An 18,385-nucleotide genomic window follows, 5' to 3' on the forward strand; every position below is an offset into this window, starting at 1 on the left:
GAAAAACCTTTTTCTGAACCGTGTCCAGAATCATCCCTAGGAACAGCAGACGAGTTGTCGGCATTAACTGGGATTTTGGAATATTCAGAATCCACCCGTGCTGTTTTAGCACTTCTTGAGACAGTGCTAATCCCATCTCTAGCTGTTCTCTGGACCTCGCCCTTATTAGGAGATCGTCCAAGTATGGGATAATTAATACGCCTTTTCTTCGAAGAAGAATCATCATCTCGGCCATTACCCTTGTAAAGATCCGAGGTGCCGTGGACAATCCGAACGGCAGCGTCTGAAACTGATAGTGACAGTTTTGTACAACGAACCTGAGGTACCCCTGGTGTGAGGGGTAAATTGGAACGTGGAGATACGCATCCTTGATGTCCAAGGATACCATAAAGTTCCCCTCTTCCAGGTTCGCTATCACTGCTCTGAGTGACTCCATTTTGAACTTGAACTTCTTTATGTACAGGTTCAAGGACTTCAGATTTAGAATAGGCCTTACCGAGCCATCCGGCTTCGGTACCACAAAAAGAGTGGAATAATACCCCTTCCCTTGTTGCAGAAGAGGTACCTTGACTATCACCTGCTGAGAGTACAGCTTGTGAACGGCTTCCAACACCGTCTCCCTTTCGGAGGGGGACGTTGGTAAAGCAGACCTCAGGAAAAGGCGAGGTGGATCTGTCTCTAATTCCAACCTGTATCCCTGAGATATTATCTGCAGGATCCAGGGATCTACTTGCGAGTGAGCCCACTGCGCGCTGTAATTTTTGAGACGACCGCCCACCGTCCCCGAGTCCGCTTGAGAAGCCCCAGCGTCATGCTGAGGCTTTTGTAGAAGCCGGGGAGGGCTTCTGATCCTGGGAAGGAGCTGCGTGTTGCTGTCTCTTCCCTCGACCTTTGCCTCGTGGCAAATATGAATAGCCCTTTGCTCTCTTATTTTTAAAGGAACGAAAGGGCTGCGGTTGAAAAGTCGGTGCCTTTTTCTGTTGGGGAGTGACTTGAGGTAGAAAGGTGGATTTCCCGGCTGTAGCCGTGGCCACCAAATCTGATAGACCGACTCCAAATAACTCCTCCCCCTTATACGGCAAAATTTCCATATGCCGTTTTGAATCCGCATCGCCTGTCCACTGTCGCGTCCATAAAGCTCTTCTGGCCGAAATGGACATAGCACTTACCCGTGATGCCAGTGTGCATATATCCCTCTGTGCATCACGCATATAAAGAAATGCATCCTTTATTTGTTCTAACGACAGTAGAATATTGTCCCTGTCCAGGGTATCAATATTTTCAATCAGGGATTCTGACCAAACTACCCCCGCACTGCCCATCCAGGCAGTTGCTACAGCTGGTCGTAGTATAACACCTGCATGTGTGTATATACTTTTTTGGATATTTTCCATCCTCCTATCTGATGGATCTTTAAGTGCGGCCGTCTCAGGAGAGGGTAACGCCACTTGTTTAGATAAGCGTGTTAGCGCCTTGTCCACCCTAGGAGGTGTTTCCCAGCGCTCCCTAACCTCTGGCGGGAAAGGGTATAATGCCAATAATTTCTTTGAAATTATCAGCTTTTTATCAGGGGCAACCCACGCTTCATTACACACGTCATTTAGTTCTTCTGATTCAGGAAAAACTATAGGTAGTTTTTTCATACCCCACATAATACCCTGTTTAGTGGTACCTGTAGTATCAGCTAAATGTAACGCCTCCTTCATTGCCAAAATCATATAACGTGTGGCCCTACTGGAAAATACGGTTGATTCGTCACCGTCATGACTGAGGCAAAGGGCGTTTCACAGCCCCTGACGGTGTTTGAGTCGCCTGGACAGGCACTAATTGATTGTCCGGCCGTCTCATGTCGTCAAACGACTGCTTTAGCGTGTTGACACTATCCCGTAGTTCCATAAATAAAGGCATCCATTCTGGTGTCGACCCCCTAGGAGGTGACATCCCCATATTTGGCAATTGCTCCGCCTCCACACCAATATCGTCCTCATACATGTCGACACACACGTACCGACACACAGCAGACACACAGGGAATGCTCCTAATGAAGACAGGACCCACTAGCCCTTTGGGGAGACAGAGGGAGAGTTTGCCAGCACACACCAAAAGCGCTATATATATATATCAGGGATAGCCTTATAATAAGTGCTCCCCTATAGCTGCTTTGTTATATAAAAATATCGCCATAAATTTGCCCCCCCTCTCTGTTTTACCCTGTTTCTGTAGTGCAGTGCAGGGGAGAGACCTGGGAGCCGTCCTGACCAGCGGAGCTGTGAGAGGAAATGGCGCCGTGTGCTGAGGAGATAGGCCCCGCCCCTTTTCCGGCGGGCTCGTCTCCCGCTATTTTGAGAAATCAGGCAGGGGTTAAATATCTCCATATAGCCTCTAGGGCTATATGTGAGGTATTTTTAGCCTTTATAGGTACTCATTTTGCCTCCCAGGGCGCCCCCCTCCCAGCGCCCTGCACCCTCAGTGACTGCCGTGTGAAGTGTGCTGAGAGGAAAATGGCGCACAGCTGCAGTGCTGTGCGCTACCTTTAGAAGACTGCAGGAGTCTTCAGCCGCCGATTCTGGACCTCTTCTGTCTTCAGCATCTGCAAGGGGGCCGGCGGCGCGGCTCCGGTGACCATCCAGGCTGTACCTGTGATCGTCCCTCTGGAGCTTGATGTCCAGTAGCCAAGAAGCCAATCCATCCTGCACGCAGGTGAGTTGACTCCTTCTCCCCTCAGTCCCTCGCTGCAGTGATCCTGTTGCCAGCAGGAATCACTGTAACATAAAAAACCTAGCTAAACTTTCTCTAAGCAGCTCTTTAGGAGAGCCACCTAGATTGCACCCTTCTCGGCCGGGCACAAAAATCTAACTGGAGTCTGGAGGAGGGTCATAGGGGGAGGAGCCAGTGCACACCACCTGATCGGAAAGCTTTACTTTTTGTGCCCTGTCTCCTGCGGAGCCGCTATTCCCCATGGTCCTTTCAGGAACCCCAGCATCCACTAGGACGATAGAGAAAAGTAAAAAGTAAACGGAGCTTTGCTGGAGTACGATGAACCCAGCAGAGTCCACAGAAGCAGAAATCCACTTTCCGATTAAGTAAGGATTCAAATTCTGGCCAGAACGAGATAAACAAATATCCAGATTATATTGCGAAATTATATATTGCTGCTACGATAATTTTTTTTTTTTCCTAAACACATAAAAAGAGGAAAAATAAAAACCATAAAATTAAATATTCTAGTATAAAAACCTTTTACAATCTTAGGAAAATACCAGCTGAACACAGCATATGTTGTATAAATTAAATGAATCCCACACAAAGCGAAGGAACCAGCTGGATGACGCAGAGAGGGGGGGGGGGGGGGAGGAGGGGATACAAGTTTATGACAGATGTAACGCTGCTCTAACTGAACATACTGCAAAGGCCTTCAGCATGGGTATGCTGTTTAAATATGACGCAGAGACAAAGAGCAGAGCTGATGTGTACGGTAGACTCAGATACTTGATGGTGTAATGAAGAATGAGTGGGACCATCGTATTGCTGTGCTTCCACCGAATTGTGCTCCTTAATGTGGGTCAGGTGCAATGACGTACAGTTTCAGCGACACACAGCCTCACTGGCTGTAACAGTCCATACGAAGGCATTGTGCTGGGGAAAATACATAGGCCTCGACTTTGCCGCAGGTCTATTCTGGTGACTAGCGTTTGTTGCACAGGTCTAGCAGAGCCCCCACAAGTCTTCGGGGGTGTTCTCCCACTTGGCAGAAATTTTTCTTCACTCCATAACTTTACAAGAGATCTCTAAATTTCGAGTCCGTCTCCTGAAACGGCCGGAGAGTTCGCCTCCTATTTCTGCTCCTTCGTGGGAGCGTAATACAGCTCCAGGGGTTTGCTCACCTTCCAATACTTCTCGTTAACAAGCTCAAGCGTTAACGAACCGTTCAGAGTCTGAGCATGGGAGGCAAGAGAGAAACAAACAAAAAAAAAAAAAAGAAGGTTAATAACTAAACGTAGACATAATGAAAAAAAAAAAAAAAAAAATGAAAAAGTAGCCAAGATGCAGGAATCACTGGTTTGCCGTAACAGTAAAATCAGAGTAACATTTACATTTTAAGTGCAGATTATGTTAAAATAAGAATTTACTTACCGATAATTCTATTTCTCGGAGTCCGTAGTGGATGCTGGGGTTCCTGAAAGGACCATGGGGAATAGCGGCTCCGCAGGAGACAGGGCACAAAAAGTAAAGCTTTCCGATCAGGTGGTGTGCACTGGCTCCTCCCCCTATGACCCTCCTCCAAGCCTCAGTTAGGTACTGTGCCCGGACGAGCGTACACAATAAGGGAGGAATTTTGAATCCCGGGTAAGACTCATACCAGCCACACCAATCACACCGTACAACTTGTGATCAAACCCAGTTAACAGTATGATAACAGAGGAGCCTCTGAAAGATGGCTTCCTAAACAATAACCCGAATTAGTTATTAACTATGTACAATTATTGCAGATAATCCGCACTTGGGATGGGCGCCCAGCATCCACTACGGACTCCGAGAAATAGAATTATCGGTAAGTAAATTCTTATTTTCTCTATCGTCCTAGTGGATGCTGGGGTTCCTGAAAGGACCATGGGGATTATACCAAAGCTCCCAAACGGGCGGGAGAGTGCGGATGACTCTGCAGCACCGAATGAGAGAACTCCAGGTCCTCCTTAGCCAGAGTATCAAATTTGTAAAATTTTACAAACGTGTTCTCCCCTGACCACGTAGCTGCTCGGCAAAGTTGTAATGCCGAGACCCCTCGGGCAGCCGCCCAAGATGAGCCCACCTTCCTTGTGGAGTGGGCCTTTACAGATTTAGGCTGTGGCAGGCCTGCCACAGAATGTGCAAGTTGGATTGTGCTACAGATCCAACGAGCAATCGTCTGCTTAGACGCAGGAGCACCCATCTTGTTGGGTGCATACAATATAAACAACGAGTCAGATTTTCTGACTCCAGCTGTCCTTGCAATATATATTTTTAATGCTCTGACAACGTCCAGTAACTTGGAGTCCTCCAAGTCACTTGTAGCCGCAGGCACTACAATAGGCTGGTTCAGATGAAATGCTGACACCACCTTAGGGAGAAAATGCGGACGAGTCCGCAGTTCTGCCCTGTCCGAATGGAAAATCAGATATGGGCTTTTGTAAGATAAAGCTGCCAGTTCTGACACTCTCCTGGCCGAAGCCAGGGCTAGTAACATGGTCACTTACCATGTGAGATATTTTAAATCCACCTTTTTTAGTGGTTCAAACCAATGAGATTTTAGAAATTCCAAAACCACATTGAGATCCCACGGTGCCACTGGAGGCACCACAGGAGGCTGTATATGCAGCACTCCCTTAACAAAAGTCTGGACTTCAGGAACTGAAGCCAATTCTTTTTGAAAGAAAATCGACAGGGCCGAAATTTGAACCTTAATAGATCCCAATTTGAGACCCATAGACAATCCTGATTGCAGGAAATGTAGGAATCGACCCAGTTGAAATTCCTCCGTTGGAGCACTCCGATCCTCGCACCACGCAACATATCTTCGCCAAATGCGGTGATAGTGTTGCACGGTTACTTCCTTCCTTGCTTTAATCAAAGTAGGAATGACTTCTTCCGGCATGCCTTTTTCCTTTAGGATCCGGCGTTCAACCGCCATGCCGTCAAACGCAGCCGCGGTAAGTCTTGAAACAGACAGGGACCCTGCTGAAGCAAGTCCCTCCTTAGAGGTAGAGGCCACGGATCTTCCGTGATCATCTCTTGAAGTTCCGGGTACCAAGTCCTTCTTGGCCAATCCGGAACCACTAGTATCGTTCTTACGCCTCTTTGCCGTATAATGCTCAATACTTTTGGTATGAGAGGCAGAGGAGGAAACACATACACCGACTGGTACACCCAAGGCGTTACCAGCGCGTCCACAGCTATTGCCTGCGGATCTCTTGTCCTGGCGCAATACCTGTCCAGTTTTTTGTTGAGGCAAGACGCCATCATGTCCACCATTGGTCTTTCCCAACGGGTTACCAGCATGTGGAAGACTTCCGGATGAAGTCCCCACTCTCCCGGGTGAAGGTCGTGTCTGCTGAGGAAGTCTGCTTCCCAGTTGTCCACTCCCGGGATGAACACTGCTGACAGTGCTATCACATGATTCTCTGCCCAGCGAAGAATCCTTGCAGCTTCTGCCATTGCACTCCTGCTTCTTGTGCCGCCCTGTCTGTTTACATGGGCGACTGCCGTGATGTTGTCCGACTGGATCAACACCGGTTTTCCTTGAAGCAGAGGTTCTGCCTGGCCTAGAGCATTGTAGATTGCTCTTAGTTCCAGAATGTTTATGTGAAGAGACGTTTCCAGGCTCGTCCACACTCCCTGGAAGTTTCTTCCTTGTGCGACTGCTCCCCAGCCTCTCAGGCTGGCGTCCGTGGTCACCAGGATCCAATCCTGTATGCCGAATCTGCGGCCCTCCAATAGATGAGCACTCTGCAACCACCACAGAAGAGATACCCTTGTCCTTGGAGACAGGGTTATCCGCTGGTGCATCTGAAGATGCGACCCTGACCATTTGTCCAACAGATCCCTCTGGAAAATTCGTGCATGGAATCTGCCGAATGGAATTGCTTCGTAAGAAGCCACCATTTTTCCCAGGACTCTTGTGCATTGATGTACAGACACCTTTCCTGGTTTTAGGAGGTTCCTGACAAGCTCGGATAACTCCTTGGCTTTTTCCTCCGGGAGAAAAACCTTTTTCTGAACCGTGTCCAGAATCATCCCTAGGAACAGCAGACGAGTTGTCGGCATTAACTGGGATTTTGGAATATTCAGAATCCAGCCGTGCTGTTTTAGCACTTCTTGAGACAGTGCTAATCCCCTCTCTAGCTGTTCTCTGGACCTTGCCCTTATTAGGAGATCGTCCAAGTATGGGATAATTAATACGCCTTTTCTTCGAAGAAGAATCATCATCTCGGCCATTACCTTTGTAAAGACCCGAGGTGCCGTGGACAATCCGAACGGCAGCGTCTGAAACTGATAGTGACAGTTTTGTACAACGAACCTGAGGTACCCCTGGTGTGAGGGGTAAATTGGAACGTGGAGGTACGCATCCTTGATGTCCAAGGACACCATAAAGTCCCCTTCTTCCAGGTTCGCTATCACTGCTCTGAGTAACTCCATTTTGAACTTGAACTTCTTTATGTACAGGTTCAAGGACTTCAGATTTAGAATAGGTCTTACCGAGCCGTCCGGCTTCGGTACCACAAATAGAGTGGAATAATACCCCTTTCCCTGTTGTAGAAGAGGTACCTTGACTATCACCTGCTGAGAGTACAGCTTGTGAATGGCTTCCAAAACCGTCTCCCTTTCGGAGGGGGACGTTGGTAAAGCAGACTTCAGGAAACGGCGAGGCGGATCTGTCTCTAGTTCCAACCTGTACCCCTGAGATATTATCTGCAGGATCCAGGGATCTACCTGCGAGTGAGCCCACTGCGCGCTGAAATTCTTGAGACGACCGCCCACCGCCCCCGAGTCCGCTTGAGAAGCCCCAGCGTCATGCTGAGGCTTTTGTAGAAGCGGGGGAGGGCTTCTGTTCCTGGGAAGGAGCTGCCTGTTGGTGTCTCTTCCCCCTTCCTCTGCCTCTTGGCAGATATGAATATCCCTTTGCTCTCTTGTTTTTAAAGGAACGAAAGGGCTGCGGTTGAAAAGTCGGTGTCTTTTTCTGTTGGGGAGTAGCTTGAGGTAAAAAGGTGGATTTCCCGGCTGTAGCCGTGGCCACCAAATCTGATAGACCGACTCCAAATAACTCCTCCCCTTTATACGGCAAAACTTCCATATGCCGTTTTGAGTCCGCATCGCCTGACCACTGTCGCGTCCATAAACTTCTTCTGGCCGAAATGGACATAGCACTTACCCGTGATGCCAGTGTGCAGATATCCCTCTGTGCATCACGCATATAAAGAAATGCATCCTTTATTTGCTCTAAAGACAGTAAAATATTGTCCCTATCCAGGGTATCAATATTTTCAATCAGGGACTCTGACCAAGCTACTCCAGCACTGCACATCCAGGCTGTCGCTATAGCTGGTCGTAGTATAACACCTGTATGTGTGTATATACTTTTTTGGATATTTTCCATCCTCCTATCTGCTGGATCTTTAAGTGCGGCCGTCTCAGGAGAGGGTAACGCCACTTGTTTAGATAAGCGTGTGAGCGCCTTGTCCACCCTAGGAGGTGTTTCCCAGCGCGCCCTAACCTCTGACGGGAAAGGGTATAAAGCTAATAACTTCTTTGAAATTAGCATCTTTTTATCGGGGGCAACCCACGCTTCATCACATACATCATTTAGTTCTTCTGATTCAGGAAAAACTATAGGTAGTTTTTTCACACCCCACATAATACCCTGTTTAGTGGTACCTGTAGTATCAGCTAAATGTAACGCCTCCTTCATTGCCAAAATCATATAACGTGTGGCCCTACTGGAAAATACGGTTGATTCGTCACCGTCGCCACTGGAATCAGTGCCTGTGTCTGGGTCTGTGTCGACCGACTGAGGCAAAGGGCGTTTTACAGCCCCTGACGGTGTTTGAGGCGCCTGGACAGGCACTAACTGATTGTCCGGCCGTCTCATGTCGTCAAACGACTGCTTTAGCGTGTTGACACTATCCCGTAATTCCATAAATAAAGGCATCCATTCTGGTGTCAACGCCCTAGGTGACATCCCCATATTTGGCAATTGCTCCGCCTCCACACCAATATCGTCCTCATACATGTCGACACACACGTACCGACACACAGCAGACACACAGGGAATGCTCTTAACGAAGACAGGACCCCACTAGCCCTTTGGGGAGACAGAGGGAGAGTTTGCCAGCACACACCAAAAGCACTATATATGACAGGGATAGCCTTATAATAAGTGCTCCCTGTATAGCTGCTTTTATAATATAATTTTTGCCACTATTTTGCCCCCCCTCTCTTGTTTTACCCTGTTTCTGTAGTGCAGTGCAGTGCAGGGGAGAGACCTGGGAGCCGTCCTGACCAGCGGAGCTGTGTAAGGAAAATGGCGCTGTGTGCTGAGGAGATAGGCCCCGCCCCTTTTCCGGCGGGCTCGTCTCCCGCTCTTTAGTGTATTCTGGCAGGGGTTAAATATCTCCATATAGCCCCCGGAGGCTATATGTGAGGTATTTTTTTGCCAAATAGGTTTTCATTTGCCTCCCAGGGCGCTCCCCTCCCAGCGCCCTGCACCCTCAGTGACTGCCGTGTGAAGTGTGCTGAGAGGAAAATGGCGCACAGCTGCAGTGCTGTGCGCTACCTTTAGAAGACTGAGGAGTCTTCTGCCGCCGATTCTGGACCTCTTCATGTTTCAGCATCTGCAAGGGGGCCGGCGGCGAGGCTCCGGTGACCATCCAGGCTGTACCTGTGATCGTCCCTCTGGAGCTGATGTCCAGTAGCCAAGAAGCCAATCCATCCTGCACGCAGGTGAGTTCACTTCTTCTCCCCTAAGTCCCTCGTTGCAGTGATCCTGTTGCCAGCAGGACTCACTGTAAAATAAAAAACCTAAGCTAAACTTTCTCTAAGCAGCTCTTTAGGAGAGCCACCTAGATTGCACCCTTCTCGGCCGGGCACAAAAATCTAACTGAGGCTTGGAGGAGGGTCATAGGGGGAGGAGCCAGTGCACACCACCTGATCGGAAAGCTTTACTTTTTGTGCCCTGTCTCCTGCGGAGCCGCTATTCCCCATGGTCCTTTCAGGAACCCCAGCATCCACTAGGACGATAGAGAAATGGATTTTTACAGGTCAATAAGAACTTGTCACATCTACAGCAGAACAAAGGGTCTATGCCAAGATTCATTTTCACATGCCTTTCCCAAGATTCATTTTCACACCGCGGCACCGATGTGGTTTATACCTGGATCGGCACCATCACACTGCATGAGGGTGCAGTACTGGTGCTTGGAGAGGACATTTCCTTGCGTCTGGAAAGCGGTTCTCTCCATGTTGTGAACGGGTCCTGCATCGGACAACCCAGGTTACCAGTTTTTTTCCACTGCAGCTCACCCAGGTCCTTACCAGGTCCTGCTAGCTACCAAAAATGCATACCCTGCTCACAGCTCTCGGGTTAACCCTTTTCCACTGAGCAAAGTCCCAGGTTGATGCGCGTTCACGTGCAATAATCCAGGATTTAACTTTTCAGTGGAAAAGGGGTATAAGAGATCCTACGTTATGTACAATCAATGTATTAAGTAATGAATAAAAAATTTTTTTAAATGGGTAAGCAGGTAAAATAAAGTCACAAGAGATTTACAAAGAGCTGTATTACACAGTAATTATTAACAGTTTCGTATATAGCGCAGCATATTCTGTTGCGCATTACAATTGGATTAGTGGAGGTACTCACAGTATACTGTCCGCCTGCAGCCCCAGCACAGATATAAATGGTGTACTGCTTCTCGCTGACTTCCCCCAGCGTCACACCCTCTGCCCCTCCCCTCTGGGCCTCCTCTTCCAGGGCAATGCGGAGAGCCAGATATTTGGAGAGATGATCAACTGTAGCATTTGCTGTGGTCTTTACAAACCTAGAATAAGAAATGGATAAGTTTGGACCTGCTACGAACACTTTGGCAACTACAGTTCATGTTTGTCCTCCAGTCATTACCGGAGTTACTGCAGGCGTGTCTTTTATGTTATACCCTTTTCAGACAAAAAAGTCTGAAAGTCCCGGCAATTACCCAGCATTTCAGTGCCGGGTCGTTTTGACGGGACCTGCCTGACACCCCTTTCACACATTTGCACATCAACACGGGTATTAGGTCTGTGTGAAAGGGTCAACCCGTGTCATAATTCCTGATGCTTCCGACCCTGGTAAATTCCTGGGTCGAAGTCCCGGGAATTTCAACACGGGTTGACCCTTTCACACAGAAAAAGGACCCGCGTGTTTCATGAAATTACCGGGTGTAACTGCTTCACCCGCTAATTTCATCTTCTGTGTGAAAGGGGTATACGTAACTTTCAGACTGTCCATCTGATTTTACTCGTTTTCCAGATATCATGGCGTGACAACTCAGCAGAACCAGGTTAACAGTATGAATGACATCTCTAAAGAACGTGCCTCTTATATGGGACCCAACTTCGGTCGACACTCATTAGGTCCCCTAGAGGTCGACATGAGCTTTTCACTTTTTTTTCTTCTTAATTTTTTGGATTTTTTTTCATACTTAACGATCCACGTGGACTACGATTGGAACGGTAATCTGTGCCGAGCGCAGCGGCAGCAGAGTGAGGCACCTTGCCGCGAGCCATGCGAGAGGACACGGAGCACTAATTTGGGTTCCACGTTACTTTACGGAGACAACGAAACCAAAAACAGTCAAAAACCTCATGTCGACCTTTTAACTTAGTACATGTCAACAAAACGGGCATTGCGACCTAACAGCAATGTCAACCTTCAGTGGTCGACCTAATGAGTGTCGACCTAAGTTGGGTCGACCCAAGGACCCATACCCCTCTTTTTCAACTTTAGCATGCATCCAAGCTGAAACCTCTCACCTAGTTTGACTGTAACCATCTTTCTCCACCAGCAGTGGATGGGCCCTAAACACCAGCTCAATCTCACTGCCGGCCTCTCCTGTTCCTTGCAGATCCGGACTTCTCACCCCACCCTCGTGTGACAGATCTGGTTCTGCCCCAGAGTCTTCCGAGACCCGGGACATCTTGCGGCTCGGCCCTGCCTCCTGGTTGCTGTGCACAGACGGATTGCTAACGTGCGAGCGGCTGTCACAATTGTCCTCTCCGCCGCTGAATGTGGTATTGTCGGACTCGTGCTGGTGTTTCCGTACCCGCTGAGCCCTTTGCGGAGGAACGGAACAGATAAACAAGAGTCACAATGATGTACCATGATCTACGCTGTAAAGGGAGGAGACTTGATCCATCTCCCCTCATATGAATTCTTGCCGTTATTCTGTACCTGTTCATGGCCTGCATTTTAAGCCCCTCCTCGATGCTGCTGCTCAGAGCCTGCTGGTTATGGAGCCGGCTCAGCTTTGCCAAAACCCGATCCTGATGTGCCTCGTACTCATCTCTGCTGGGGTAGATCTTGGAAATTAGAGCATCGAAATTTGGGTCTGGCCGGAGAGACCGTTTAGAGACCAGTTTCTTCCTGCATGTGGGACACTCCTTGTTCCTAAAGGAAAGGGACACTTTGTAAATAGCTGCAAAATGTTCCAAAATCTCAATTCTGTTGGCCCAACAAGTCTGGTAGCATCATAAATTATAGTTGCCAAGTACACAGAATGTAAAAACTGTTGTTTTGTAATATTAAAACTGGCCGCAGATGCTGCAATAGTGGTAGGCGTATCGTTGAAAAAGGGGGAGGGGACAAATGTCTCTGGAAGTCGAAATATGTCCGTGTATATCCAATCTGTTGGTATCTGCTTTTAGTACCTTTGATTCAGACGACTGCTTCTAATTTATGTACCATTTGCATTTATAGCCCTAAAAAAAATTGTCTCCATTATATAATGTAACATAATACCAGTATAATATGTTACAGTGTGCATCCAGCAGCAGCTGAAAAATCATCCTGGGAGTTGCCCAAAACAGGAGAGTCGCTATTTGTACAAGATCATACTGTACTGGAAGTAAAGGGGTCTTTGATATCTTGAACACCAAACGGGTCTGGCTAGCTTAAACCATGGTTAAAACTAAAAGATTTTTGTTTTGTTAAAACCACAATTTTTTTTGTTTTTATTATGTTGTGACTTCTTTTAAAAAGCCTATTATAAGGGAATGCCTCTGCTATTATTCCACATTCTTGTTGCTTGTGGTCTTCATATGAGTGCACTGAACCAATGCAGTAAGTGCACACACATAACAGAGAAATATGGTGGGTGAACCAGATCAGACAGTTACCAAATCTGACTAGCATCAGCTAAGCCTTCACAAACTCCTCCCCTAACAATCCTATAGGACAGGAGAAAACCATAACTAACAGTCTCAATCTTAAAGGGTAAACAACTCTAACATATAAAAATTATTTATTTATTTGCAGTTTCTTATATAGCAGAGAAACATCTCATGGTTTAATCTCCTTCATGTTTATTTCAATTCAAAACCTTCAGAGCTATTGAGATGTCTCTGAGCGTATTTTGTATGTTTTAATGTTTAGTCCGTCTACACATACTTAGATGTAATGAGCAGTAAAAAAATAGTTTTACTGAAAGATGTCAAATAAATCATATCAAAGCCTAATAATGTTGTACTATTAAAGTTAGAAAGCATTAAAACATGGCTGATCAAGGTTTCTATTACATAGCAATGTTTCACAGCATAAGCAGGATTTAATTTAGTTTTTCATTAAAACATTAATGCAATAAAACCCCAAAAACTGGTTCAAACAACAGTTTTTTTTTGTTTTGTTTTTAAACTATTGTTTGTTCTCAAACCCTGAACTCGACACATTTCAATACCAAATGGAAACACTCCATTTATCTGCCACATAGGACAACTGTATACAGCAAATCCAGGGGCTGTGCAGCAGGGTGTGGTATGTTAGACTTAGGTCGACAGTGTCTAGGTCGACCACTATTGGTCGACAGTAAGTAGTTCGACGTGGTTTCTTAGTCGACATGAAAAACATGTCGACATAAGGTGTTTTTTTTGTTTTTTAATGGCATTGTTTCTTCGTAGAGTAGCCGGCCACCCCAATTAATGCACCGTGTCCGCTCGCCATGTTTCGGGCAAAGTGCCTCGCGGTTACCATTCCCAGCTGTAGCCCACATGGATCGTAAAGTATGAAAAAGGTCAAAAAATTTTAATAAAATGTGAAAAACTCATGTCGACCTAGAGTCCCTGTTGACCTAGAAACCACGTCGACCAATAGTGGTTGACCTAGAGACCGGATCCCGTGCCCATGTGGTAACCTCCTGTCAAAACAGCACAAAAATAACTACCATAATTTCCAGGATATGCGTTGTGATATTAAATGCAATACATAAGCAGCTTTATAGCGTTACTGCGCGACAGCGCCTGGGGAATGTGTACAGCGATACTGACCCGCTGCGCAGCGCTGTGACAATGCAGTCTGAGCAGAAGCGGTGTAGACACTCTTTGGTGGTCATTGTGTTCTTCAGCATGTCCAGACAGATGGGACACATGAGCTCACTGTGCAGACTGCGTGGGGACACGGCTATCTCAGTGCCATCCATGATCGCTTCCTACGGAGACAACAGAAGAGATTACACAGAGCAGATTCCCAAACAGAGACGTGCCACCTTTATCCACAACGGAGGTACCTGCGGGGTGCGGTGTAGCTCGTAGAGACTGAGCTCCCACGTCTTACTGGAGCACTGCGCGCTCACTGGAGTTGCCATACTGTTGCAGGTCTATGAAGGGAGGAAAGAGAATATCTTATAGGAAGACCCTCATATTAAACCATTTCCACACACAATTCACAAGCCACTTATTAAATGTTTCAACACTTATGTCGTTACAAATCTGAACATGTACAAGGACATAGTTATTCAGATTCAGCATTTATTTTTCTTTTTAACTTGGCAACGAAGTGTGTCTCCGTATGAATACTCTTTGGGGGTCATTCCGAGTTGATTGCTCACTAGCAACTTTTTGCAGCGCTGCGATCAGATAGTCGCCGCCTATGGGGGAGTGTATTTTTGCTTTGCAAGTGTGCAAATGCCTTTGCAAGCGAGCGGTACAAAAACAGTTTGTGCAGTTTCTGAGCAGCTCTGAACTTACTCAGCCGCTGCGATCACTTCAGTCTTTTTGGTCCTGGAATTGACGTCAGACACCCGCCCTGCAAGCGCTTGGACACGCCTGCGTTTTTCCAAACACTCCCAGAAAACGGTCAGTTGACATCCACAAACGTACTCTGTCAATTACCTTGCGATCGGCTGTGTAAATGGATTCTTTGTTAAATCCATCGCCCAGCACCGATCCTCTTTGTACCCGTACAACGCGCCTGCGCATTGCGGTGCATGCGCTGTTTTGCCGAATTTTAACCTGATTGCAGAGCTGCAAAAAGTTGCTAGCGAGCGATCAACTCGGAATGACTCCCTTTATTATTATTAGCAGTTTCTTATATAGCGCAGCATATTCCGTTGCGCTTTACAATTACAATACCTTTATACACTGCGTTTCTACCAGTCAGCATGTTATTCTGTTAGTGAAGGTTAATAAATTACAAAGTGACAATGCTGCATTATAAAACTTGTTTGGAATGCAACGGTCTGAACGGAACCACTGAATATTCAACCAATTTTTACTGCAATTGTCTTGAGTTTAGATACATATGAAAAAAAGCCGACTGGTCTGAATGAAGAGCAAATGTTGCTTTTACTTGAAGGACCCCTTCATTTTTAGATAACCACCATGGCGGTAAAATGTGGACCTCTGTGGAATCCAATGCATCTTCATACTGTATTACACAGTAAATTGTTGGAAAGAAGATATTTTCTCTGCGCGCACACACACAGTGCTGGTAGATACACAAAGGTGATGACGTCAATGTCACCATCAGCATTTATGCAGGCACAAAGAACAGTGGGGGTAATTCTGAGTTGATCGCAGCAGCAAGTTTGTTAGCAATTGGGCAAAACCATGTGCACTGCAGGGGGGGGGCAGATATAACATGTGCAGAGAGAGTTAGATTTGGGTGGGTTATTTCGTTTCTGTGCAGGGTAAATACCGGCTGCTTTATTTTTACACTGCAATTTAGATTTCAGTTTGAATACACCCCACCCAAATCTAACTCTCTCTGCACATGTTATATCCCCCCCCCACCCTGCAGTGCACATGGTTTTGCCCAACTACTAACAATTTCGCTGCTGCGATCAACTCAGAATTAGGCCCAGTATTCCAGCCCTTGGCAATTCACTGCAAGCATTATGTCAATGACAGAACAGGCTGTGGAGTCAGTGACAATAACAGAACAAGCTGCTTGTTATATGGGAATGATATCAGCACGGACTTAATAAACCATAAAACAGCATGGGGAGGGGCGGGTAGAAGTCAATAAGGGTCACAGGGTACCCATACAGAACAATACCTTAATAGCCAGCAGAAAAAAAATAAGTGTTTAGAGTAAAATACAAAAGGTTTGAAGGTAGAGTGGCTTTCACTAGAGACCGGTCCTCTGATTATAAAGAGCGGAGGTATCTTTAGAGAATACAATGTGTATTTATCTCCACTTTTTGCTACCTGTAAAGTTACAAGATTACCACATGAGAGTCAGTGCAGCCATTGCAACAGACAATGGCGTCTATTTACTAAGCCTTGGAGAGAGATAAAGCAGATGGAGATAAAGTACCAGCCAATCAGCTCCTAACTGCCATGTCACAGGCTGTGTTTGAAAAATGACAGTTAGGAGCTGGTTGGCTGGTACTTTATCTCCAGCCAAGGCTTAGTAAATAGACCCCAATGTCCGTTGTGCTGCACTATGCCATCAAAAACACCTCTCTCGCTAGTACTCAGGCACGTTCTTGAGCATAGAAAATAGGGCAAACTGTGTGTCAGCATTTGGGCATCCTGTGATCCTCCACATTCAGTACTACAAGTCCCAGCATTGCCTGACAGCATGAGACCCGCATTGGGGCACCCTGCGCTTCTCCACACGTGGAACTATAAATCCCAGCAATTCCTGCAGCCATCAGGGCACCCTGTAATTCTCTGCATGTACAACTACAACTCTCAGCATTCCCTGCCAGCCTGAGACCAGCATTAGGGCACTCAGCGCTTCTCCACACTTGGAACTACAAGTCCCAGCATTCCCCGATACAAGCTTTAGGGCGGCAGGCCCCAAGTGATTCTCCATATGTGGAACTACAAATCCCAGCTGATTCACCGATAACATTAGACAAGCACTAGAACCACATGAGTCTCTCCATGTAGAACTACAAGTACCAACATTCCCTGCATCCTGAGACTACCATTAGGGAGCCCTGTGCTTCTCAACATGCTGAACTACATGGCCCAGCACTACGCAACCCTGTTATTCTACACTTGTAGAACTACAAGTCCCAGCAATCCAAGCCAACATTAGGGCATACTATTATTCTCCACGTTCAACTACAGGTCCCAGCACTCCTTGCCAGCCTCAGGGGCTTCCACATGTGGAACTACAAGTCCGAGCACACCCTCCTGCGCTAGCTGTGACTTGTAGTCCCACACCAGCACACATCAGCCTTATGTACAGCCAACACACACACAAGCAGAGGGAAACAACAGAACAGCCTGTCCGGTTACCATGGAGACCGTTCTCACCTGCGTCACCCGCGCGTGCACAAGGCGCTACCCACCCCCGTTCCCGGTCACGTGAACCCCCCGGTACTGCTCGGTGAAGAACAGCGAGAAAAACAGGAAACGTGCCTTCTTCCGGTCACACGTCACTTCCGGACAAAGCGGCGAGAGCGCGACTCGGCGCAGACTAGTACGGAGCCGTGAGAGCTACAGGCGGCCGGCAGAGCCGCGCCCACTGCCTGGAAGCGGCCAATCGGCGCTCGCTGAGCCGGGCGCCCCCGCCCACCAACAGATGCTGCTCATAACCATCCAATCAGCTCTCCCTACCGCGCGCTGGCAACCGCGCGGGTACAGCCAGGCCCCGCCCACACCAATCAGGCGGGAAACAACTTAGTGAGTGACAGGAGGCGGAGAAAGCTGAGCGGGGATCATTATATATATATATATAATGGTAGGCAAGTATGATAGATATATATATATATATATATATCAATCATACTTGCCTACCATTATATATATATAATGATCCCCGCTCAGCTTTCTATATATATATATATATATATATATATATATATATATATATATATATATATATCATACTTGCCTACCTGACCCTCTCCATGGCATGAGGGAGAAAATGCTCTGTTCCTGGACTCTCCTGGTAATGTATGATTGCCATCACCCGTGGTGAAACACCTTTCTTATCAATTAACTAGCTCACCACAGGTGATGGCAATCATACATTACCAGGAAAGTCAAATACAATCCAGGAGAGTCCAGGAACAGAGCATTTTCTCCCTCATGGAGAGGGTAAGGTAGGCAAGTATGATATATATATATATATATTTCTCTATCGTCCTAAGTGGATGCTGGGGTTCCTGAAAGGACCATGGGGAATAGCGGCTCCGCAGGAGACAGGGCACAAAAGTAAAGCTTTTACAGGTCAGGTGGTGTGTACTGGCTCCTCCCCCCATGACCCTCCTCCAGACTCCAGTTAGATTTTTGTGCCCGGCCGAGAAGGGTGCAATTCTAGGTGGCTCTCATAAAGAGCTGCTTAGAGAGTTTAGCTTAGGTTTTTTATTTTACAGTGATTCCTGCTGGCAACAGGATCACTGCAACGAGGGACAGAGGGGAGAAGAAG

General features: G+C 47.0%; 1 protein-coding gene across 3 annotated transcripts; it reads right to left on the bottom strand.

Moving 5' to 3' along the window:
* Positions 1–3,222: 3,222 nt before the first annotated feature.
* RING1 (ring finger protein 1) lies at positions 3,223–17,873 on the bottom strand. Of its 3 annotated transcripts, none has more exons than XM_063938266.1 (7): positions 17,853–17,873; positions 14,286–14,375; positions 14,047–14,207; positions 11,960–12,175; positions 11,542–11,841; positions 10,394–10,571; positions 3,223–3,935 (listed from the first exon to the last, which is right to left on the bottom strand). In XM_063938266.1, the coding sequence occupies exons 2-7, from the start codon at positions 14,361–14,363 to the stop codon at positions 3,834–3,836; spliced, it is 1,035 nt and encodes a 344-aa protein (XP_063794336.1). In that variant the 5' UTR covers positions 14,364–14,375; positions 17,853–17,873; the 3' UTR covers positions 3,223–3,833. The 3 variants fall into 3 exon arrangements, with proteins under 3 accessions (XP_063794336.1, XP_063794335.1, XP_063794334.1); XM_063938265.1 differs by lacking the exon at positions 17,853–17,873 and adding an exon at positions 17,374–17,501; XM_063938264.1 differs by lacking the exon at positions 17,853–17,873 and adding an exon at positions 17,269–17,500.
* Between the last annotated feature and the right edge of the window lie 512 nt (positions 17,874–18,385).

Source organism: Pseudophryne corroboree, chromosome 8 (genome assembly GCF_028390025.1).
Source record: "Pseudophryne corroboree isolate aPseCor3 chromosome 8, aPseCor3.hap2, whole genome shotgun sequence".
Classification (NCBI taxonomy): Eukaryota; Metazoa; Chordata; class Amphibia; order Anura; family Myobatrachidae; genus Pseudophryne; species Pseudophryne corroboree.

Excerpts from the sequence above, each read along its gene's own strand:
- RING1 (XM_063938266.1), bottom strand. The coding sequence starts at position 14,363 with ATGGCAACTCCAGTGAGCGCGCAGTGCTCCAGTAAGACGTGGGAGCTC. Across the intron at positions 14,208-14,285 it reads AGCTACACCGCACCCCGCAG|GAAGCGATCATGGATGGCAC; the intron begins GTACCTCCGTTG and ends TTGTCTCCGTAG. Across the intron at positions 10,572-11,541 it reads GATGGTTACAGTCAAACTAG|GTTTGTAAAGACCACAGCAA; the intron begins GTGAGAGGTTTC and ends TTCTTATTCTAG.